At 39.7% G+C, this 24,620-nt stretch overlaps 1 protein-coding gene across 1 annotated transcript; it reads left to right on the top strand.

The window, feature by feature from the left end:
* The first annotated feature begins 545 nt into the window (after positions 1–545).
* Mtpn (myotrophin) lies at positions 546–24,257 on the top strand. Its single transcript, XM_090333367.1, has 4 exons — positions 546–732; positions 10,909–11,022; positions 11,803–11,886; positions 21,120–24,257. Exons 1-4 carry the CDS (start codon positions 661–663, stop codon positions 21,204–21,206), a joined length of 357 nt encoding a protein of 118 aa, XP_090189493.1. The 5' UTR covers positions 546–660; the 3' UTR covers positions 21,207–24,257.
* Positions 24,258–24,620: the final 363 nt, after the last annotated feature.

Below are 24,620 nucleotides of genomic sequence, written 5' to 3'. Positions count from 1 at the left end.
AATTTTTTTTAACAATTTTGAGACTGAAATTTTTAAAATGGATTGAAAAGGGAGGCAGGGCAGTAAGTAATGTAAAGCAAATACTTCTGGATATTTTTAGGTAGATTTTGTTTTACATTTTCCCATCCTTAGTGGTGTAAAACCACCCAGGTCCCACTTGACATACCCTTCTATCTCCCTAAACCCGCCCCCGGCCTCTCCTAACTCCCCTCCCACCTCCTGTCACTCTGCCAGGGGGTCCCGCCCACTCCTCCCCCTCTACCCTAGTTTGGGCCCTCTCAGCCACTGCACATGCGCACAAGTGCCGTTCACGGGCCCTGGCATGGGGGGGCGGGGCTGGAAGGAAGAGGAAGTCGGGGGCGGGCCCTAGCTGGGAGTGAACCGGAAGTGTAAGCATTCCAGCTTCTCCTCTGCCAGGCGGAACCTGCTGTGCTGGGCCCGGTGGCAGCAAAAGAACTTTCCGTTTCCTGCCCCGACGGCCGCCGCCGCCGCCGCCTCCGCCCGTTCTCCCGCTGGTAGCTTCTCCCACCGAGTCTTCTTCTCCTCCTCCTCCTGCCGGCCTTGCGGCCCCGGCCTCCCGCTCGCCCGGCGGAATCCGCTCGCTTCCTCCACCGCCTCCTCATTTTCAGCCGGGCCTACTGTGTCCGCCCCGCCGCGGCGATGTGCGACAAGGAGTTCATGTGGGCCCTGAAGAACGGGGACTTGGACGAGGTGAAGGACTACGTGGCCAAGGTGAGCGGGGGAGGCGGGGGTGGGCGCGGGGGCGGGTGGAGACGCGGGGGGAGGGGCGGGCGCGGGGTGGGGGTGGGGCGGTGGGGGGTGAGCCGGGACGGGGCTGCGGGACGGGAGTGGGGGGGGGATGGGAACTGGGACGGAGGGCGGGGCGGGTGGGGGCCCCAGCTGGGGGTCCTCCTGTCTGGGGGCGACCCTGGTGACCCCACGGACAGAGAGCAGGACGCGCGGGGCCGCTGGGCCCCGTCGTGCGGCGCCGTCCGGCCTTCCCTGAGCCCCCCGCCCCCGCGGGAGAGGTGCCGGCCCCGGCGCCGTGGAGAGTTTCCCCGTGGACCCCTGACGGTCGGCATCCTGGGCCCTCGTCCTCGCCAAGAGTGGCAGCAATCTTGTCGTCGAATGAACCGTGTGACTCCATCTCGGGCTTGACAGTGATTGAAAGGGAACACAGCCTCATCAGAGGGGGGACTTTCTTTTCCTTTTAGGCCTGGGTGGGAATTTAAGGAATTTATTGGAGGTGGGGGGCGGGGGGGGGAGGACCGAAATAGCAATAGTTTTAGATTCTGAAACTCACTGTCACTTGACTGGGAAGTGTTAATTTTGGGTGTGGCCTGTTTCGCTCCTGCACATCCACCACCACCACCACCACCACCAAAAACGTTCAAGTATAAAGTTGGCAGTTGGCAGCTAGAGTGTTTGGGTAATCTTCAGGGTTTTTTGTTTTTTTTTTTTTCAACCAGATTGTTCCACGTGTGGAGTAAGTAATACTGCCCTTTTAGTCAAAGTATATTTTGGTGTAAAATCGTGATTAAGAAAACCCAAAATAAAAAAAAAAAATTAAAAAAAAAAAACAATCCACTTTGATGTACTAACAAAAAAAAGTTCTACCTTGCCTTTAGGTCCTGAAATTTTTCCTTTTTGTTTCCTTCTTTGAGTCGTAAGAGAAGTTAATGTTCTTACCACTTGAAAAGTGGGAGCTTTTTTTTTTTTAAATACCTTCCCAAAGAGTATAATTTTATGATATAACTGTGAAGAGTTTCTTGCTCACCTTCTGGAAGTGTGAAAACTGGGTGTAGATTTCAATTATTCAAAGGATCTCCTGAATGCTACTTCACAGGTCTGTGTTAGGAGACAAGTAAGAAGAAACAGGGTTTCTAAAAACTTGCAGGATTGTTGTCAAGGCCAGCTGCTGGTCATTTTTCTCTGGTTGAATGAAATGAAAATATGGACTTCATCTGCTTAGTTATTTGCAGTAGAAGTTTAGGGCTGGTGGCCTACTAGTTACTGCTTTTGCAGCTAATAGTAGATTGAAACCTGAATTATTTTGTATTTTAGTGGAGGGGAAAAAAATATTTGGAGTACCAGTAGACATAGTGGGTCACTGTAGTTCTCTGCAGCCAGTGCTTTTGGTTTGCCTGTTGTGTCACTTAGGTTATTTGAAATACAAAAAGTAAAGTTGGTATGTACTCATTGAATTTCAGCTACAATAATAGCACAGTTGAAAGTCTATCTGTTCTTGTCTCCATCCATTCTGACATAGGACCTCGTGACCCAGTTGTTCATTCAAACCAGATTTCTGAGGGTTTTCAAGACTACCTCTTTAGTGTCTCCTGCCTATACTTTATTCTGAATTCTTACATTATCACCTAAGATGAGTTTCTCTTGCTATGCAGCCTGAACTACATTCTCCTTGACTGTAGTTGTGTCCTCACCCCATGCCTATTCTCCATGCCTTCCAAGTCAGTTTATACAGGTAATTTGTATAACCTCTATATAATGTAAATCAGAGAATTTTCTTTTTGTTTTGGTTTTTCAAGCCAATCTTTTACCCTACCTTTAAATTACCCTGTTATTTGTCCTTACCTATTTGAAAAAAGTTCCTTTTTCCTTTTATGTCCTAAGTCATTAGGATCTGGTCTGGTCCTGCTTCTGTGAACACTCTGTTCTAGACCTTCTACAGTGCTCATATAGCAGATATTCCCATGTACTTTTGCACCTTCCTTCACTACACATTAATACCTAGCTTCTAGGCTACTCTTAGCATAAATACTATCTATTCCAGATCTTCCTCCTTTTTTACTGTTTGACATAACAAAATGCTTATAGGCTCACAAGTATAATAATCCCAGCACCTCAGGAGGCTGAGGTCTAAAGATAAAAATATTCAAAGCCAGCCTGGGCAAATTCTCAACAGAGTCATCCCCAATTAACCAGCAAAAGTAAACCAACCACAAATAGAGGGTGGCTCAAGCTATAGAGAGCCAGCCTGAGTGAGAAAGCTAAACTAGAGCACAAAGCCTTGAGTTCAAGGCCCAGCATCAACATGCAACCTATGTTTCTGTTAAGAAATTATTTTTATTGCCATGTGCCAGTAGCTCTTGGATCCTACCTACTCTGTGGGCTGAGATCAGAGGGTTGAGGTTCAAAGCCAGCCTTGACAAACAAATCTGAGAAACTCTTTTAATCTGTACTTAACCAGCAGAAAGCCAGAACTGGAGGTATGGATGATTCTATTGGTAGAGCACCAACCCGGAGCAGAAAAAGCTAAGCAAGAGCCCAAGGCCCACCCTGAATTCACACCCTAGTATCAGCATATATACACAAAAGAATTTTTTTCTTAAGTATTTGGCAAACTTTTCTAGTTATATAAGGATAAATGCCACTGGCTGGTTAATTTATATTACCAGGTTATAGTAAGCGCTGTGCTTTTACCTGTTTCATTTGCATTTTATCCGGCCATTTCAGCAGTCCTAGTTTTAAAGATAAAGCTTAAAAGAGTTAATAATTTGACAGTGTCACAAGGTGAGTAGCTTGAGGTACTGAGATTTAAAACCAGCCTTTCTGAATCTAAAACCTAAATACGTCTTTAAAAAAAACTACAAGTCTGCATTGAAATATATTAGCTGGTTTCTTAACTGAAAGTGGCTTAAAGTAATAAGCATATTAGAAAAGCCAGGCACTGGTGGCCGAAATCTCAAAGGGTTGTACTTAGTAGTCATGGAGGACAGAAAAGTCGGAAAAACTCCCATCTCCAAAATAATCATCCAAAGCCAGGCTAGAAGCAAGCCTCAAGTGGTGAAGTAACAGCCAAACAAGGACAAGGGCCTAGTTCACCAAAGAAGAAAAGAGTAGGGGGAGGGGGAGTCTCACAAGAAACAGTTACAACAGTTTAATTCAAATTATGAAGACAGAAAGTAGCTACCTTTTTTTTTTTTTTTTTTTTTGGAATAAGCTGGGAGTTGGTAGTTTATATCTATAGACTCCTAGGCTGATATCTGAAGATTACAGTTTGAAGCCAGCTAGTGCAGAAAAGTCTGAGAGTATTATCTCCAGTTAAACAGCTAAAAGCCAGAAGTGGAGGTATGACTTAAGTGGTAGGGTGCCAGCTTTAAATAGAAAAAACAATTGAGAGAACAAAGCTCTGCGCTCAAAATCCCAACACCTACACCCCGCCCCCGAAATTAAGTGTAACCAATACCTGCTAATGCCCAATATGCCTGCCTCTGTGCGTGATTGCTTGACAGCTTGTGAAACTTTTTATTTATCATCATAATTTTGCCTTACACTTTCTTTGTTTAAAATGTGATCCTACACCATACAGCAAGCCTTGTATTAGGAAGAAGCAAGTAATTATTGAGATTCTTGTTTAAATTAAACATACTTTTAAAAAGTTTTATGTTCTTAACATTACTCAACTTGAGTCTTGCAAGGCAGTCTATAGGTGTTCTCACCGCTATGCAATTAATATTACCAACTCCATTTTAGAGATAAAGAAAGGTGGCAAAGATGAACTAATTTGCCAGGGATCATAAAGCTTATATTTGAACTCAGATCCATGGATTCTGAAGGAGTTTCAGAACTCCTTTATATTAATCATTTTACCCACCTTTTTTTTTTTTTTGTGCCAGTCCTGGGGCTTGAACTCAGGGCCTGACCACTGTCTTTGGGCTTTCCTCAAGGCTTGAGCCACAGCACCACTTCCAGCTTTTCCGTGTATGTGGTGCTGAGGAATCAAACTGGGTCTTTGTGCATGCTAGGCACTCTACCACTAGACCAAACTCTCACCATCACTTTACCCACTCTTTTTTTTTTTTCACACAGCGCCCAAAAAAGAAAGGGAAAGAAAGGTGTTCCTTGTGAAAGGCACCAAGATCTTTTTTTTTTTTTTTTTTTTTTTTGCCAGTCCTGGGCTTGAAGCACTGTCCTTGGACTTTCTCAAGGCTAGAGCTCTACCACTTGAGCCTCAGCACCACTTCCGGCTTTTTTCTATATGTGGTATCGAGGAATCGAACCCAGGTCTTCATGCATACTAGGCAAGCGCTTTAACCGCTAGGCCAAACTCCCGGCCCTTTACCCACTCTTGACCTTCACTTTTCAGCAGTGCCAGATAATTCAAAGAGTAAGATACTAATTGTGCATGTCAATGTTAAAAATTAAATACCAGGGCCCAAGATGATATTGGTCCACTGAGACTAAAAATTGAAGATGCTTATGCATTGAATTGATAAGTAGCCCTTTAGAATTCCTAGCAGAGCTAATAAATGTACTTACTTGTTTACACATTCTTTCTTTCACTTGCTGTGCAATAGTATACATTAGGTCTCAAACTTCCCCTTCTCTGTTTCCTTTTCCTCTTCAACCCCCATCATAATTACATCTGCCTTTGACACTCAAATAAGTTTGAAAAGTAACTATTGTGCACCAATTGAGAGGATAGAATCTCTTGAACCTCGGAAAGGTATCAACTCTTTGGAAATTGCAACACTTACTGTAATCATTTCTCACTTTACTAATACAATAGTCCATTTAAAAGCAGTCCTGATTCAGTCTTGTCTTTTATTTTTCCTTTTTATTTTTCATTTTAAAATTATCAGATTATCATTAAAAGAAATTATCACTTGCTTGCATGGCAGCTGGATTGGAGGCCAAATATGAAAGTTAGTATCATTATTGATATTTTTGTCTTTTCTTTTTTGGTGCTGAGGATCGAATGCAGGACATTATACCTGCTAGGTAAAGCACCTTGCCACCAAGCTACATCCCAGCCCAGTGTTATCTCACATAGGTACCCTCAGTAGACATGAATATGTAATAGAAGGTTTTTCTTTACATTGGAACATGTAGTTGCTCAAATGTATTTTGCTTTAGGATTTTAAAGAGTCTTCTCTTGGCATAGGTATTAAATGTTTTCTAATAGGTAACTGGACTTTTTTTAATATGTAGATTTGTACAAGCCCTGAATAATAAAGTAAATGTTTTTCTGGGGCTTGCAAATTTATTCCTATTTTTGTATCTTGACTTCAGTTATTTTGTTTTAAACAGGCTGTGACTTGGCTGTTCTTCCCCTTTCTAATCTTTATTCTAAAGTCAATCATGAAATAAGAATGTAATTTGTTAAGTCACATTCTGTTAAATCACATCTGTTATGCCTGACATATGGGGAGTACAGTAATGCTTAGCTATTGTTCATAACCACAAATTTGTTTAGAAACAACTTTAAAGATTGCCTGGTCTAACTAATTTATTTTGTAGATAAGAAAAAATGGGATCAGAAAGGTCTTGACAATTGGAGCTAGGAAGTTTATTCTGTTCTCCTTATCTTGAAATTATTTTTACTACCACAATATTTTGTTTTCTAATAAAGCATGTGATACTTGCTATTAACTATCCTGGCATAATCTTTCTGGCTTTACTTCACCTGTTTGGTAAGTTTTTGCTCGAATCAGTCACTTCTTCATTTCTAAAATAAAACCCACCTGAGCTACACTAACTTGTTAAGAGGTTTACTTAGTTCTAGCTCCTTGGGAACTCATCTTGGCTCAATTGTAGTGAAGGCCTTGTTTGGTGTACCACATCAGAGCCCATGCAAGTGGGAGCAAGTAATCACAAAGCCAGACAAAAGGAGGGGGGAGCACAGACTTAGAACATTACCACTTTAGAGAACTACCTAATTCCTTCTGAAGGACAGCAAGAACCACCACACTGGTTCAAGCTTTCAGTACATGGGTCCTAGGTCTTAAACTCAGAAGACCTGGACACTATTGTGAGCTTTTTTGCTCAAGGCAATAGCACTCTGATACCACTTGAGCCACCACTGAAGATGAAAAAAAAGTCTCACAGACTTTCTTGCCCGTGCTGTGTTCTAGCCACAATCCTCAGATCCTAGCCTCCTGTTGAAGCAATATTTTTTGTAACTATAAGGCCAGCTTCCACTTGTAACTGTTCTGATGCTCATTTTGGAATTTTATGATTTTTTGACATACATCTGACTTAAAAAGCTTTCTTGTCCTGTAAAAATTGTGAATTGTCTGTACTTTTTCATTAGCATTAGTGAAAAAAGTATTAAAACCTACACTTGATACCACATTATTTATCACATTATAAAATTACCAATATGACTGGAATTCTTCCTGCAAACTTAACTCCTTATAAAACACTATTGTTGGTTGTTACAAAGTTTTCTCTAGAAAGATTTTTTTTCTTTTTTGCCAGGCCTGAGCACTGTCCTGGGGCTTTCTCAAGGCTAGCACCCTACCACCTGAGCCACAGCACCACTTCTAGCTTTTTTCTGTGTATGTGGTACCGAGGAATCAAACCGGGGCCTTTGTGCATGGTAGGCAAGCACTCTACCAGCAGGCCAAACCAAACACCTGGCCCCTCTGGAAAGATTTTTAAACTGAAGGGGATTTCTAGAAAAACTTCCCAGGCATCAAAATATCTGCCAAAAATGTTCCAGAATTTCCTCCCCAACTCTGCTGCCAATCCCATGACTGTCTTAGTTTCCAATAGCATTTATAAAAGAAAAGGCTAGCTACTTAGCAGTTTTCACTGGTTCATTCATAGTTGAGCAGATATCATTTGAACATCTACAGTGTTAGATGAGCCATTGTGTTAGATGAGCATAAAAACAATTGGAATAATACTTCTGAAGATTAGTTTTTTTTAGAGGTGTAAGTATATAGGAAAATACCAAGTAAGATAGTTGTAAGGTTTCTAAATTATTTTCCTTAATAAAGTTAAAACTTACAAAGCAACTAATAGATTTTAAGAAAACACACAGCTATGTTTAAAAAATAGGATGCTAGAAAATAAAAGTGGGTTGATTTTTGCATTTCTCTGATCTTCCTGTTAAGTCGTTTGTTTTCTGTTATAAAGTTCCAAAGTTATCAAAGGGTGTGAATTTGTTACTATGTTGTAATTTAATACTGTTTTGCTTGTCACCAGTACAGTGATACATGATTCTTTGCAGTTGCCACTTGAAATGTGGTTGCTAACTGGAGGGGGGAGGATGAGGAGAAATGAGGGAAGGAATGTTGAGGCAAAGAGGAGAAAAATGGCCTTGGCATTCTTCCCAGAGAAAACCTACTATCTCAAAAATACTAAGTACTGAGATCTTGACTCATATCTAGCTAAATGAGGTAAATGGGAACATGACTCTGGTACAGATTCATGCATTTAATACATTTGCTGCTTTCTCTTGTCAGGTGTCCAGTACGTATATCCTATGAGTCTATATGAATATATCCCATATGCTAATTTAGTCTACTGTTTGTCAGTCACTTTGCAGGGCTTTGGTCTCTTGTACAGTACAATATGTACTTTGACCCTAGAACTCAATTGCATGGATGAGTACACATCTTGAAGATCAAAGGAAGAGAATTATTTGTTTCTTTTCTCTTGAAGAATAGCCTAAAAACAGTTCTCAGCAGTGTCAGGTACCCATTTCATTTAGAAATAGTACAAAGAATGCTTTTCAAAGTGCATGTTTATTATTCCCATAAACTTAATCCAGTGCAGTGGAGGTCTGTAGGAAATCGCCCTTTTGAAATATATTTCAAATATACTGGAATTGAAGAGGAAGTGTTTAACTATTTCAAATATGTCCCGTATTTGTGAACATGTTTATATTCTATAGTAACGTGAGTTTAAGGGAGACGGATTGAAAAAGATGAAGTCTATGAATTGTGGCCATCTTTTAAAACCAGATACTTTCATAAGAATATCTCACTAAAGCTTGGGTTTTCTCAGTCACTGTTGCTTTCCACTTACGATTCTTTTTTTTTTTTGTGCCAGTCCTGGGCCTTGAGCCCAGTGCCAGAGCACTTTCCTTGGGCTTTCTCAAGACTAGAACTCTACCACTTGAGCCAAAGCACCACTCCTGGCTTTTTTCTATGTATGTGTTACTGAGGAATCGAACCTGGATCTTCGTGCATGCTAAGCAAGCACTTTAAGCACTAGGCCAAACTCCCGGCCCAGCCATTTATGATTCTTTTGAGTACTCTTTTTATACCCACAAATGCCTGGTTCTCTAATCTAGAATGGGGTTAGGTGAAATTGTAGATATTCTGGCTATTATAGCCAGATTCCTTTAATTCTTAAAATACATACATGTACCAAAAAAAAATTGGAGGTTAACACAGCCACTGTTTTTGTAGTTTGTTTTGCCATGAGGAAACCTAAGGCCCACCATGCATAATAATCAGCTTGGAGTGGGAGTATCAGTAACAACTGGAGCCTAGCACCAGAAAGGAAAGGAGCCTCCAGCCCAAGGACCATATAAGCTCCATAAAATCACTGAGTACGTGACAAAACAACAGCTATATTTCTTATAAGCTGCCTGCTCTTGTTGGCTTATATTGATAATTTTGTATGGCCTGTGAATGATATTAAAAATGTTCAAATCAAGCTGGGCACTGGTTACTCACATACCTGTAATCCTAGCTACTCGGGAGGCTGAGATCTAAGGATATCAGGGATTAAAGCCATCTCGGGCACAAAAGTCCATGAGATTCTTTATTCCAGTTAACCACCGGAAAACGGGAAGTGGCTCATGAGGTAACGTGGTGGCCTTGAGCTAAAGAGCTCAGGGACAGTGCCCAGGCCCAGAGTTCAAGCCCCACGTCCATCTGACAAAAAAAAAATCCAAATCACCTTTGGTTGCAAAAAGGCTCTTCATCCTGTCTGGTGTTTTTTTTCTATGATTTAATACTGTCTCTAGGTAAAAGTCAAACTTAAATGGACAATGAGAAGTTAGGTGAGATTAAGTGACTAGGGAAATAGCACTGGACAGAGGAGGGCTTCTTCTCAGGGTTCATGATGCTTAAAGGGACTCTTTTCTCACAGTATCTTATTTTTAAATAACAGCGCTGATCTCACAGTGGGTCTCATATCTTATCCCGTCTCCTATTTTCTATAATTCTGTATGGAATTAGTGTAGGTCTTCCATAGGTATTTGGTAGAATTTGGCAGTGAACATTTGGGGCCTGGAAAGTTCTTAGTTTGAAGGTGATCTGTAGAGCCTGATATTGACACTTTGCCTTCGTTCGTTTACGTGTTAAATTTGGTAGAATTTGGCAGTGAACATTTGGGGCCTGGAAGGTTCTTAGTATGAAGGTGATCTGTAGAGCCTGATACTGACACTTTGCCTTCTTTCTTTTCTTCCTGTTTACGTGCTAAAGATGTTGTCAGTTGTGTTTGCTTGAGTCGATTTTTCTCCATATTTTTCTGTTTGTTTGCTGCTCTGATCTTTCTCCTGCTTGCTTTGCCTGTGTTTTATTGTTTTTGTTTTGCTTTATTGTTTTGCCAGTCCTGGAGCTTGAATTCAGGCCCTGAGCACTGTCCTTGGACTTTTTCAAAGCTAGTACTCTACCACTTGAGCCACAGCACCAGGTTTGGCTTTTTTCTATGTATGTGGTATCAAGGAATCAAACCTGGGTCTTCGTGCATGCTAGGCAAATACTATCCCCCTAGGCCACGTTCCCAGCCCCTGCCTGTTTTTTTTTTAAAATCTGATTTTTCTTAATGAAAGATGGCTAACTTGTCCTTTTACTTTTCTAATGTAAACATTTAGTTCAGTAAACTTCTGAAGTCTTCGCAAAATCCCTACATGTGAGAATCTTATTTTCTACCAGTCACAAGGGCCTTGTAGAACAGTTACTTTTGTTAAACAAAAAATGTAAGAAAAAGCTTAAACACTGATTAAATCTGTTTAACTTAGGACCCAAATTACAGTTATACCGTGTTATTTATTATGTGACTTTTACCTCATTTTTGTTCATTTGAATTTGCAAGAAATATTGCTTCATGAAAGTCAATGTCTTAAAAATGTCAGATTCCCACTCCCTTTCTTGAGACTTCCATCAATCTAAATATTGTTTTTCTTTGACGTCTCGTAACAAGGGAGAAGACGTCAACCGGACACTAGAAGGTGGAAGGAAGCCTCTTCACTATGCAGCAGATTGTGGACAGCTTGAAATTCTGGAATTTCTGCTGCTGAAAGGAGCAGATATTAATGTATGTATAAGGCCTACAAGCATACAGAAGAGCAGTGCAGTATTTTAAATAAGACAGTCTTAAATTGGTCCAAAATGATAACCATATTGTAAGTTCAGTTGGGGTTTTAAAACTGAACCAAACAGAATGACTTGTTGAAGCTGATAAACTGAGGATTTAGTCCTTCCCTTTTGGCCATAGCTCTTAATGACCACAGCTCTTAATGACCACTGTTTAGGTAGCTTAGGTCGTTCAGTGGTGCATAGGACTTGAAGTCAAATGTCTCCATTTAATCTGAAGAATAAGGTAAAGATAGACGAGCAAGTGAGGAGACAGCAGTCTTACCTCCTGACTTTAGCCTTCTGTATCTTCTGTCTTGGTTTTGGAATTAGTAATCTGGATAGCAGGAGAGATGTACTTTGTACAATTTGTGTCACCTGGCATAGTTGTGCTTTTCTTATCTGTGCCCCTGCCTATGTTTGGCTCCCGACTGTGCATCTATAATCACATTGGCATTTCTATGATCGTGAAACACTTAGGCTCACTCTATGGTAGAGTAGGCACATAATAAGTGAGATAGATTTGAGCTGGGGTCAGAGTTCCACTCCACTCCACTGACTCCCACAGAAACATTGCTTGTGGATTTGTGCTTTTTGCTAAGTCTTGAGAGTCTACAAATTTATCTCTTTGGACTAATTTTGGTATAGAAAGACAAGTAGGTACTTACAAATTTTGAAATGTTGGTAAGTTGTTGAATTAGATCTAAAAAGATCTTGTAAAACTTTTTTTGTCATTTCATAGGCTCCAGATAAACACCATATTACCCCTCTTCTGTCTGCTGTCTATGAGGGTCATGTTTCCTGTGTGAAATTGCTTCTTTCAAAGGTGAGGTCAACTGCTCATTTTTTTATTGCTTTGTTCCCCTCATTAATTTTATAAGCTAACTATTTGCTTGTTTTTTAAATTATATATAGCTACAAAGACAGTAAGCTAGAGGCATTATCCAAAACTTAAAATTTAGAACAGTGACTTAAAGTAGCCAGTCTAGAGCTGGGAGTTTGGCCTAGTGGTAGAGTGCTTGACTAGCATGCATAAAGACCTGGGTTTGATTCCTCAGTACCATATACAAAGAAAAAAGCCGGCTCAAGTGGTAGAATGCTAGCCTTGAGGAAAAAGCCCAAGGACAATGTTCAGGCCCTGAATCCAAGGCCCAGGACTGGCAAAAAAAAAAAAGAAAGAAAAGAAAAATAGTTGGCCTAACGAGAAGTGGCTCAGACCTATAATCCCAACTACTGACCAGGTAAAAAGCAAAGGATCTCAGTTTGAGGCCACTTCAGGCAAAATGTTAAGCAGACTCCATCTCAATGAATAAGCCAGACAAAGTGTGATCCTAGCAATATGCAGGAGACCATAGGGAGGATGATCAGTCTAGGCCAGGCCCAAGCAGCAGTGGAAGGCATCCAAAAACTGAAGCAAAAAGAATGCAGTGGTATGCAAGACATAAAACCTTGAGTTTTTTAAAACCACAGTAGGGCATGGATATATGTGTAGTATATTTACATGTAAATATACTTATATGCAGCCTTGCTACAATAGTTATTACACTATAGAAAGAATTGGAAAAGAAATAGCACATTTATCTCAACGCTGGAAAAAAAGGATTCTAAAAGTGTTTATTTCATGCCCTTTACAACAGAGAACTTTTTGTTTTGTTTCTGCTGTACTTGGTTTCATTTTTAAGCTCAAATCCTGGATTTCTTTAAGTGTTTTTTGTTGTTTTGTATTCTGGGTACATATCAACAGCTGTTTTTAGATGCTACATATGATACTGCTACAGAATGCTAAAATAATACAGGCCTCTGCAAAGCACAAATAAGTGGAAATAAAGTAATGAATGCTGCATCTGTGCAGGTTAGGCTCACAAAGATTTCCAGTCACTGTGTCATTGTCCAACTTCATCCCTGGAGAAATATTTCTTGCTTACTGTATCAAACTCTTGTTGCCAGAGGCTACAAGTATTGATTCACAGTTCATGAAAGATTTATTAGTTGGGGCTGTGTGTTTTGTAGGTACCTAAATCTTGTTGAAACACATTTAAACAGTCAAGCCTTTTGCTGATTCATGTAACTGTTCAGTTGAGGCACAGCTTGACCCTGGACTTGAGCCACCAACTGTGACTTCTTTTTGTCTACCAACTCCCTTCTTCTGGCACTGCATCAGCTTATCTTCAGCTAAGCATACGCGCACTTTTTTTCTCACGTATGGAAGCTAGATTTAGCTGGCAACTTAGGACAAGTAAAATACAGTTTAGGTGGTATGCAAGTATATATAAATGTATTAACTGAAGTATGATAGATTTGAGGTAGCACTCAAATAGTATAATTGCTTAGAAAAGCAAAGTCAAGCCGGGAGTTTGGCCTAGTGGTAGAGTGCTTGCCTAGCATGCAGGAAGACCTGGGTTCAATTCCTCGGTACCACATACATAGAAAAAAGCCAGAAGTGGTGCTGAGGCTCAAGTGGTAGTGCTCTAGCATTGAGAAAGCCCACGGACAGTGCTCAGGCCCTGATCTCAAGCAAAAAAAAAAGAAAAAAGTCAAAGCTCAACAAAATAAACATGAGAAAGCAGGGGCAGGTGGTGTCAGCAGGAAAGAGACAGAATGAAGAGGAGAAGAAAAGGAGAAGAGTGGGGGAAGCATTCAGTGTATATCTTAGAAAAATAAGAAGAGTAAGGGAAGGGAATGGGTGGGGGGATAAGTGAGAATGTGGAAGGGGTCGTATTGATCAAGATGCATTGTATTCATAGAGTATTTGTGGCAACTCCTTTGTACCACTACTTAAAGATAGTTTTAAAAAGAACTATGTCTTTCCCTGACCTTTTCTATTTATCCATTGGTATTTATTTATTTGTTTTTGCCAGTTCTGAGGCCAGTCAGCCTCAGGGCCTGACCACTGTTCTTGGGCTTTCTCAGGGCTAGAGAGCTACCACTTGACTCACAGCACCACTTCTGACTGTTTTCTATGTATGTAGTACCAAGGAATCAAATCTTGGTCTTCGTGCATGCTAAGCAAGCACTCTACTACTAAACTCCTGGCCGGGTCTTTATTTTATTAAAAGCTTGTGGGACTCTTAATTTAGAATTATTTACTATATGCCCTACCTCTAAGTCTGTTCTTTCCTTTTAACCATATATTGACCTATAGATCAAAACATTTTTTTCTTTCTAGTAATATTTCTCCTTCTAGAAAAGAAAGACATTATTGTAATGCTGTAGGGGGCCCAAACCACTGTTGTATATTCTTTGTTCTCAAAACATAATGCTTCAGTTAATTGAGAGCTTGTGGCTTTAAGTTTCCATTGTATTTTACATTAAAGAATTGTTTAAAAGCCAGTTAACTGGCATAGTCATTAAGCTTAATGTGTCATCCTATAAAGTCCTCTCTAAGTATGTGCTGTTCCTCAGTTATTGAATTGTCTTACCTTTTAACTAGCTTACTTTTTATTGCTTTCACTACATCAGTAAAGCATGAGAAATTAGCAAAATTAATAAGAGATGAGAAATAATCAGGTAACTGAACGGGTTATAAGAAAAGTACATTCTAAGAGGCATCCTAGAAATTGAACATAAACTACTAGTGAAAAGGAGAAGCGTGTAAGCTTGTGTAACTGGTGTCCATAAGAGAAGAATGGCAGCTAACACCACAGCAGTCAGAAAACAATGCATATTCCCAACTATTATGCAACTCGAATTTAAGTGACTCACAGCTATTTCAGAGCACTCATAAGCTAATTCATTCCTCAGTAGTTGAGACGCAAAAAGTCAGGCTGCTAAGAAAATACTAAAACCCATCAAATCTGATGATCTTGATGATGTTTATGTATCCTCTGTTATATTTTTGTTGTTCCAGTCTTAATAGGGAAATTCTAGCATTATTAAGTCTCCAAGTAAATGTAGCTTGAGCTGAAGATCAGATATAAGGAAAGACTAGAACAAGTCAGTTCTATCTGCAGCAGAAGCAGATAGTAAGTGCCATTTTCACCTACCTCTGGGCAAATCTGAGCAGCTCCATGAAGCCTCAAACCCACATGTTATGGTTGTTTAGACCTGTTAGTTTTAAATAATCTTAAGGACTGACAACCTTTTAAGACTTCACTGACTCTGCTTCTGTGATTGTGTTGAGAAGAGACTGCATCATAGGGACCTAAAACTAACCCTGTAGTGACTGAAGAGCCAGTTGTTAGTTGATAAGCTCCACAAATCTTATATATGTTTCCACCCATTTAGCTCTCTCTTTAGGCCTCATTATTTTAGATCATTTCTGTTAGTGATCTATACTGTGTTGTGATGCCAGATATCCCCAAGTTAAGTTTGCAGTTTTGCTTCTGTCTAGCTCTGTGGCTTTGAGCAAGTTCCTTAACATCATAGCCTAAGCTTTGCTTCTATAACCTGAGGCCTGTAATTTACTCATAGAGTTGGTACAATTAAATAGCTCACAGCTAAATGATACTTCTAATGTAGAAATACTATTTTAAGTGCTTTACATCAATTAACATCTTCCAACCATCCCAATGTTAAATAGGTATTTTAAGCCCTCTTTATCATTAGGAAAACTGTCCAGATTATATATCTGATAAGATTAATTTTTTGCTGCTTTAATGAAACACCACAGACTGGGATAATGAATAGTGACTAGGAATTGATTTGGTTCATGGTTCTGGACATTAGGAAATCCAAGAGCGTGGTCAGTATCTGGCAGAGGCCTTTGAGCTACTTCATTTCATGTCAGAAGGCAAAAGGGAGCAAGGTGGTGGGTAAGAAAGAACAAGAAAAGTTGAACTTGTTTTGATAACAAGTCCACTTTGACAGAACTCACTCCCCACTAATAACAGTAATCCATTATGACCTGATAACCACTTTGGCTCCACCTCCCAATTGAGGATTAAGTTTGTAGCACATTTTCAACCATAACAGGATACCTGGGTATTCACATTCTGTCAGTTTAGCTCCAGAGCCATGACTTAGCCAAATCCTTAATGAGATAGTATATATATTAAAGCTTGCTAAATAGCACATTATCAAGTCTTACTGAATACTAAGCCCAGTCAGGAGGATGTACCTCTAAGGGAACTCTTGTTATAGGAATGGGGGTTCCCTGAAAACACACACTTCAGGAAGTAAAAATAGCTTTGTTTCAAAACTGGAAAAACTTTCATAATAGCTCAGTATCTGAATGTCCTTGAAGAGAAGTATTTTACAGACTTATTTGCACTTTATTTCATCTTCATATTTCCACGTTTAAAAAACGCAGTAGAGGTTTGTTAGCATTAGCATTGCAGTTTTACAAAGAATTAACACAACAATAAGATATACCTGTTATACTACAACTGAAAATGAACTATAGTCACTATGTCCAAGTAAGAAATGAAATGAATAAAGTGTATCACAGTGCCCCTATGTATATGTGGTTTCTATATGTTAGTATTCCATTAAGTGAATAAGTTGGAATGACTACCTGAAAAACTTTTGATGTACCTGCCTCTTAGTTATTCGGAGCCAGGCATAAATATCTCAAACCTACAATCATAGCTACTCAGGAAGTTTACATCTAAAGATTGTAGCTCATAGCCAGCCTGGGCAGAAAAAGCCCATGAAGCTGGGCATGGTGGCTCACGTCAGTAATGCTAACGACTCAGGAGGCTGAGATCTGAGGTTCACAGTTCAAAGCCAGCCCACAGGCACTAAAGAACATGAGACTCTTATCTCCAGTTCATCACTAGAAAGAGGGAAGTGGAGCTAAGGCTCAAGTGGTGAGCTGAAAAGCTCAGGGACAATGCCCAGGCCCAGAGTTGAAGCCCCATGATCCACAAAAAAAAAAAAAGGAAAGGGAGGAAGGAAGCCCAGGAAACTCCTTCAAATAACCACCAAAAAACAGGAAGTGGATTGCCTCCGGAGGTAAAGGGCCAGCCTTGAAAGACAATCTAAGGGAGAGTATGAGGCACTGAGTTCAAGCACCAGCACACACATATGCACACACGCACATCCACAATAATCAATTTGTAAATTTTTAGGAAAGAACAGATGAGACAGTGGCAGCAGCACTTCACAGCTGGGTAGATGAGGGTTTCAGCCAGTGCTGTGGTGAGCCTGTGCTGTTTCCTAGTGCATAGTGAGCACATGGAGAGGCAGAGCAGTGCAGAGAGAGCTTAGCCATGAAGTTGGAAAGTCTGGATTTAAAACCTGGTTCTAAGTAGCCAGTGTGCCACTCACTGTATCTCAACCAGTGAGGTTAATGCTTTAGGATTACTTGGAGAATCAGAAAGTAATAGTTGTTCCTCTGCTTTCAGGACAGTACTTGTGACTGTGACAGATTTGCATGTGATTGTTTCCTCTCTCCCAGCTAGATTGCAGCATAAGATGTCTCATTCTCAGTGCATGCGAACAGTAGTCAACAAACATTTTCTGTGAAGGACCAGATAGGGGTCTTTTGTGCCATATGGTCTCTTGTCATAACAACTCATCTCTGCCACCATAGTACAAAAGCAGCCATACACCACATGTAAAATAAGTGGATATGACTGTGATCCAGTAACAGTTTATTTTGCAGCACTACATAATAGAAACTCCACAGATATTTGTCGAATCAGCTTGTAAATATAATGTCATTTAAAGTGTTCTTCAGCTTCAAAGTTGTCAGCAGATGAGATGAGACCTCGTGTGTGTGCAAAGTAACACCTTTGGGGAGAGAGCTCATTTTTTTTTAATTTTATTGGTTTATTGTAATTAATAAAAGGGTTACATGATATTTGCCAGATAGAAGGTGCAGTAATTCACATACATTGATACCCTTTCACATGTCTTGGTACCCATTACCCTCCCCCCCACCCCCCCCACTTTGTTTTCCCCCCTTCCCTATCAAATTTCAAATAACCAAATACAAATAAATTCAATATATCAGATAACAAAGTGAGATACTATAACAGTATGAGATACCCAAGGGACAGCAAAGGAGATGAGAGATAACATAGTACATTAAGGACAACAATCATTTGTTATATGGCTTTTGTTTCAGTATCCTGGCGGTCCTTTCAATTAGCTTCATACTATATGGCCTTATGTATCAAAGTTTTGGAGAGCTCATTTTCTAGAGCTGAATACAAAAGAGTAGATGGTACACAAATACATATGCCTTAGGATTAAAAGTACTGTGGGAAAAAAATAGAAAACTAGTTTGGTGCTTATAAAAGTATTTTAACTAAAAATTATCAGGGGGAAAAAAAGAAAAATATCTTTTTACTAATAAAAGTATTTTAACTATTTTGAATAGAAAATTTCTTGAGAAAATACATACATTTCTCTTAAGAATAAGCAAGATACACCTCACCCTTTCCCAAAGATTTATCTACGTTAGGCACTCTGGGGTCTATGGGACTTTCTGGGATTCTTAATAACTGAGTTCATTGCTAAACTTTTAACAGTAATTTGATTTGCTTTTTTTCTTGCTCCATTCTTTGTCAAAGTCAAACCTCTTTCTTGTTTGTTTGTTTGTTTGTTATGGGGCTTGATCTCTAGCTTGAGCTCTTTAGCTCAAAGCTAGGGTTCTACCATTTGAGCCACAGTGCCACTTTCAATTTTGTTGGTTAATTGGAGATAAGAGGCACACGGACTTTAGTGCCCAGGCTGGCTTTGATCCCCTATCCTCAGATCTCAGCCTCCTGAGTTACTAGGACTATAGGCGTGAGCCACCGACGCCTGTTTTTAGACCTCTTATGTATTACCACTGTTCAGTGTAACAAGCCTTTTCTCCTCTTGTTTGCTATTTCTGATTTTATTTGGGCTGCAAGAATTCAGTTTGATCTATAAATTGCTGAGAGACAACTGCAGCTAACTTCTGTGCTATAAAGAATTTAAACCACAGAAAGCTGTTTCTGTGCTTAAAATCATTAAAGTTTTAGATTTGCTTCCTACTTCAAATATACATGAGGTTGCTGAAACCTTGATACATATGTCATCAGCTACAGCCGGTCATGCCTATAATTCCAGCTGCTGATGAGGCTGAGATCTGAGGATTGATTTCCTGGCCAAGCAAGACAAATCCTCAAGACTCTAACCTCTTACCAGAAGTAGATAACCAAGTAAGAAGAGTGCCAGCCTGGAGCAAAACAGCCAAATGAGAGCAGGCTCCTGAGTTTGAAGCCCCAGTTCCAGCATACCACCTTCCCAAAAATAGTTAAAACTATATAAACATTCTGCACGAATATTCTTTGACTTGACTTTAATCCTTAGTTGCAGTCTTTGTCCTTACATTCAGTTTGTGTTTGATTCCAAATGGCCTTCTCTTCAAGTCATTTAGGGACCATGATTGCTAAATTGTTTTTCTCTCCCTAAAACAACTGATTATATTCTAAAGTCATAAAACAGCCTTATATAGAACTGTCCACTAAGGCTGTCAGTATGTGTGTGCATGTGCGTGTGCACACACACATGCACAGACTTACATGTAGAGCTACATCTGAATCTGTGTATATATCCAAGTACTAATATTTTGACTGAATTTACATATTTTGTGTTAAAGTTGTTGATGAGTAGAGCCATAGTAGGTATCTTTACCATGAAAGCTTCTTGTAAAAAATGTCACTTTATCAGTACAGGCATAAACCTTTTATTCTTAAAATGTTACTAATCCTCATCTTGGCTTGTTTGTGCATGAAATAGAATGAGTCCATTTAAGGTCAAAAGACAAGCAGGTCAATATATATTGCTGTACCTTGCCTGTATATCTTCTCAATTGGATTATAAACTACTCATCTGTAAAGATAGCATCAGTTCAGGTTTTCTTTTTAAATATTCCCTGTATTCTAAATACTATCAAGTAATACTCAGTTATTTAAAACCATAGCTTTTGAAGATGAGTAAATTACTCATAGCACCTTAAAACTTTGACTATCTGGAATGAGTTACAGGCTGTCTACATGAGCTACTTGAAACTGACCCTCACCACTTTTTGCTACCTGGAAAGTGCCTAAATCATGCTCAAAATATAGGCAAAGAAACAGTTCTGATGGGATAGAAGAACCTTCAGTGTTCTGTTTGAAACTGTGTGGGAATGAGTAGCTCATACAGAATGCTAACAGGCTCTTGGAAATGCCTTGTTGATCCATCCATCCTGTCTTCCGCAGATAGCACTATAATTGTTTTATCAAGGGCCTTTATTATGCTTACTACCTATGCAGTCAATTAAAATAAGAATGGTTACCTGGTTGGATCCCTTTGTAATGCCTTACAAGTGAAAAATGTAATAAGTTTGATCCCTGCCACCAATACATTTAGTGTTAGTAATAAAAGAAGACCATTGTGTGAAGCACCAGCCTCTTCTAACACTGTAATTGCTGGGACAGGAGTTGTATGTAATACAGTAGGAATGAAGAAGTCAAGTGTAATCTTGGAGTCAGTCATGTGTTGTCATTAAGAACCACATAGGTAACTTTCTAAAGCTGCTGGCACAGCTGGTGAAGTTTGACAGGGAATGGAGGAACCATTCCAAAGAAAGGCAGCAACAGGAAAAGTCACAGGGATAGGAGGAGACAAAAGAATACAAGGACGTGCAGTGGACTTGGAGAGCCTGCACTGCAGGATAGGAAGGACTTAGTAAGAACTGTCACTGAAGAGGAAAGTAGGGAGCAGATTATGACTAAAATGTGTTGTCTACCTTCAAGTTTGTGTGTATATCTTTTAGGAAGGTAATTAATGTGGTCAGAGTTATGTTTTAGACCATTCAAACAGATGTGTACAGTCTGAATTGCATGATATAAGAAGTAAAAACACAGAAAGCTTACATTAAGATGCTTACATGAAGATTCTAAAAGGGGAAACTATTTGGTGGCCAGAAGCAGTGGGTTTGAAAGGAGGAAAAGAGGGTAACAAGCATGAATATTATAGATGTGCATAAAAATGGTGCAATGAAACCCAGCAAAAACGGTTAAGGTGGGGACAGGGTGGTTAAAGAGTAATACAGATAAGGTGTCATACTTTTAAATTCTCAGTGTAAACATTAATCCATGTCACACAACCTCCCCTGATACTGTCTTCTACCTACCAGAATTCATTTCCTCTCTTTTCCAGGGTGCTGATAAATCTGTGAAAGGTCCAGATGGACTGACGGCCCTTGAAGCCACTGACAACCAGGCAATCAAAGCTCTTCTCCAGTGATGGATGGATGGACTGATAACTCAGGAAGAATGACTCTCCTGTGGCCTCACACTGCTGCCTGTCTGTCTGTCACTCTATCTGCCAGCTTCTTCAGCTAAATACTTTCAAGAGTGGTGAGGGGAGAGAGAAATTCATAACAAATCAAACTATCAGAAAAGGAAAACAAAACAAAACATGTTTTGGAGGAGGGGGGAATGATCGGGCTTTTACTGGGATTCCTGATCCAGCCAGCCTCGTTCTATTTCTAACAAAATATACAACTCACGCCCAAGGGGAGAGCACAGAGCCTACCAGGCTCATTTGGCCCTTACAGCTCCCTAGCTAATTTGTTAATTAGATTGTGTCGAAAGTCTGCCATAGCTGCAAGCAGTAGTGGCTGCTGTGATGTAAACCTAGGGTGCTGAGATAAGCAACTAGCTATAGCCTTCTGCCTTAAGAATGCACTCTCCTGGGGGTCCTGGCTAGCTAAGAGCGCTGCCTGGGGTTGGTGACCAAACCTTTCCTCGGAGACTTTCAGCCTTGGGTGAAAGCTCACTTCAGTGAGGAGGGGCACAATCCCAAATTGCCCAACGATTGAATTTTGGATTTTCTCTCCCCTTTCACATGGATTTCATGTCTCTAGATAAAACTGACTAGTTTTATTTATAATATCTTAAATTTTAGAAGTCTAAAGGAGGAATCATTCCAGTATGCATAATTTTTTTTCTCCTGTAGATTCAGACATAGACATTTATATAACATTGAAACACTTTCATATTCCTGCTGGTAGTAAAAGAAGATTTAATAATAGAATCAGTCTGGGGAATGTAGTTCAGTGGTAGAGTGCTGTCCTAGCATAAGTAAGGCCCTAGGTTCAGTCCCTTGCACTGCAAGAAAACAAACTCCCTTGTCTAAAATAGAATCATAATAGCCATAACTATGTTCGAGCTCTATAAAAAGAGAACAGTTGTCTTAGTACCTATGGATTTTCTTCGTCTGCTATTTGAGTGACTTGGCCTCAATTATGTTTGGAGAATCAAGGAACATTCTCTGGAATGTCTCTCAGACCCTTCTTGGATTCTAATTACTTAATGCACCAAAGCTATCACTGGGGTGAAGTTTATTGTTTGGACAAATTCAGCCCCATCCCTTTAACAATGTTCTTGTTACCAGCTTTCCCTGAGTTGTTGCTAGGCTTCTGCTGCATAAATGCCAATCCTGCATAATATATTTTTGTTTCTTATGAATAATAGACTTTTTTTCTTTTGTGAATTGCATAGAGTGACAACTTCATAATCTAGTATGTGTTCTTAAAAATACAATGCCCTAAAATGGTGTTCTTGGGACCTGCAGAAAACTTAGACACATCTCCAAATGTTAAACCAGTAAAATCAATTAAAACATACAACCTTAAATTTGGTATCTTGCATTTCAGATATTAAGATCTCTTTGCTTTGCCATCCATATAAGCTTACTAGAAATATTAGGGATTTCCCTTAGCCAAGTCATGCAATAATAATTGAATGTACCTCAAATTTTTAAAGGGGTAGGGGTGGGCTAGGAACTTGTATTTAGATTATGGATAATAAAATTAATGATATTTTTAAGGCAATGTAGCATTCTACAGCAGGGTTAAACTATTATCAAGAGCAGTCAGCCTGAGTAATAAGTTTTATTGATCAGTTGCTGATTGTGTGTGTGTGTGTGTGTGTGTGTGTGTGTGTGTGTGTGTGTTTCTCATGACTCCTTTTTTATCCTGTGGCCTTTCAACTAAGCCCTGTATTTTTCCTATGTTCAAGAAAACAATCATATAACAATGGTTTAAATACTTTGATATATTTGGCTAATTCTGCTGTCTTAACTAAACATCTTGATTGGAAATGGAGGACATGCTCTGTAACTACCAAAAATAGTACACCAGAGTGTTTGGCCTCCTTGTCTCCACCTCTTGGTATAATGCTATTTAAAATGCCTGAACTTTCCACAGTTTCCACCTTTCTTTCCAGTGTCGTGTTGCAGTGGCTGCTGCAAGGAGGGCTCTGTCCTTTCATTCCTGAACTGCTCTGCGTCCTGCGGTCATTCTGGTACCGAAACCATGCAATTCTCCCTACACTCCTGTTCCTTATATTGCAGTAGAGGCTATTTTGCCGTCTTCTTTCTTGGCCATTTTGTATACCCCATCACTATGAAGCAGTTGCTTGAGGAAACAACCTGTAGAATAGGCTGACCAAGGTGGTTTAGTGTTTTGTTTTGTTTTTCTTTTTAAGCTAGGTTATTTATATTGTATTTCTGAACCACTTGGCAGATAAACATTTTGAGTAAAGGAAGCTAAGAAACATATCTGCTTTTTGGTACTACATGCATTAGCAAAAGGTTTTGTTTAGTTCTCCACTGAATCACTATTTAACATCTCAGAAAAATAAATAAAATTTGCATGTTCTGTAGTGTAGTATTAAATCCGTCATTTTGTATGCACTGTGTCAAGTACAGACAGTTTGCCGGTTTCTGGTAGTTCTAACACTCCCCTCTGCAGTTTCAGACTGGGATCTGCAGAGTTCTGATACCACACCCAGTTACCCCACCACCCACCTTCCCCACCCAGCCTGGCCGGCACGGAGGAGTAGGGGGGAAGAGCAGTGTGTGAAAGCCACACAAATTGATTTCTGCCCCCATTAATGGATTTAATCAATTTTTTTAACTTCACCTGAGCTGCAGATTTCCAAACATGCAATATTGTGTTCTCAACTGTGTATAGAAGAAGCTGGTAAGAGCGCCCTCCTACATAAATGAGCAGTTTGCAGTGTTTTGCATGCAATATTTTAAACATTAAAATCGTTCTGATTCTATTTTGTAAATGGAGGAACAATCATATCTTTCTAAGCAGTAACAGGAAGACTAGTGCTTTGTGCATTTTGATATATTTCAGTTCATTTTTCCACAATGTCATCCTTTTGACACAATTGAGTTTCTCATAAGTATCATAGTTCATGTACATCCGAATGCTAACTAATACTGTGTTTAAGTTTTGTGTTGCAAGAACAAATGGAATAAACTTGAATTGTGCTACAGCTAGCATGTCATCAGTATTTTTCTCTCACCTTTCTTTTCTAGTCTTCTCTGACAACACTAAAATTTTAGTTAGAAATTTTCATTCCTCTAAACTATGTTATCAAACTTGATAGGAAAAAAGCAGGAAGTAAAAGGAACATATTAAAGATGAAGTTTTGAAAGCCATATTAGTTATTGAAAGGCTTTTTGTTTGTGTCAGTCTCCTGATACAGATTGGCCTGGTGTAGGTGGTCCTGGTTGATCGGGAGTGAGGTAAGGCATAGCCAGCAGCCTGCACACGTGACCGCGGGGAACCACAGAGGGAGTTTGCTCTGCTCCTCCATCCTCTCTTTACTTTTTTTGGGTTGTTTATTGGGGACCTCCATT

This window comes from Megascapheus bottae, chromosome 5, assembly GCF_031878675.1.
Source record: "Megascapheus bottae isolate mThoBot1 chromosome 5, mThoBot2.hap1, whole genome shotgun sequence".
In the NCBI taxonomy this organism is placed as follows: Eukaryota; Metazoa; Chordata; class Mammalia; order Rodentia; family Geomyidae; genus Megascapheus; species Megascapheus bottae.
This window is presented reverse-complemented; position numbering and strand designations above follow the sequence as displayed.

Bases quoted from the DNA above. Each gene is read 5' to 3' on its own strand.
- Mtpn (XM_090333367.1), top strand. From the start codon at position 661: ATGTGCGACAAGGAGTTCATGTGGGCCCTGAAGAACGGGGACTTGGAC. The intron at 733-10,908 runs GTGAGCGGGGGA...TCTCGTAACAAG, and splicing joins TGAAGGACTACGTGGCCAAG to GGAGAAGACGTCAACCGGAC. The intron at 11,023-11,802 runs GTATGTATAAGG...GTCATTTCATAG, and splicing joins TGAAAGGAGCAGATATTAAT to GCTCCAGATAAACACCATAT.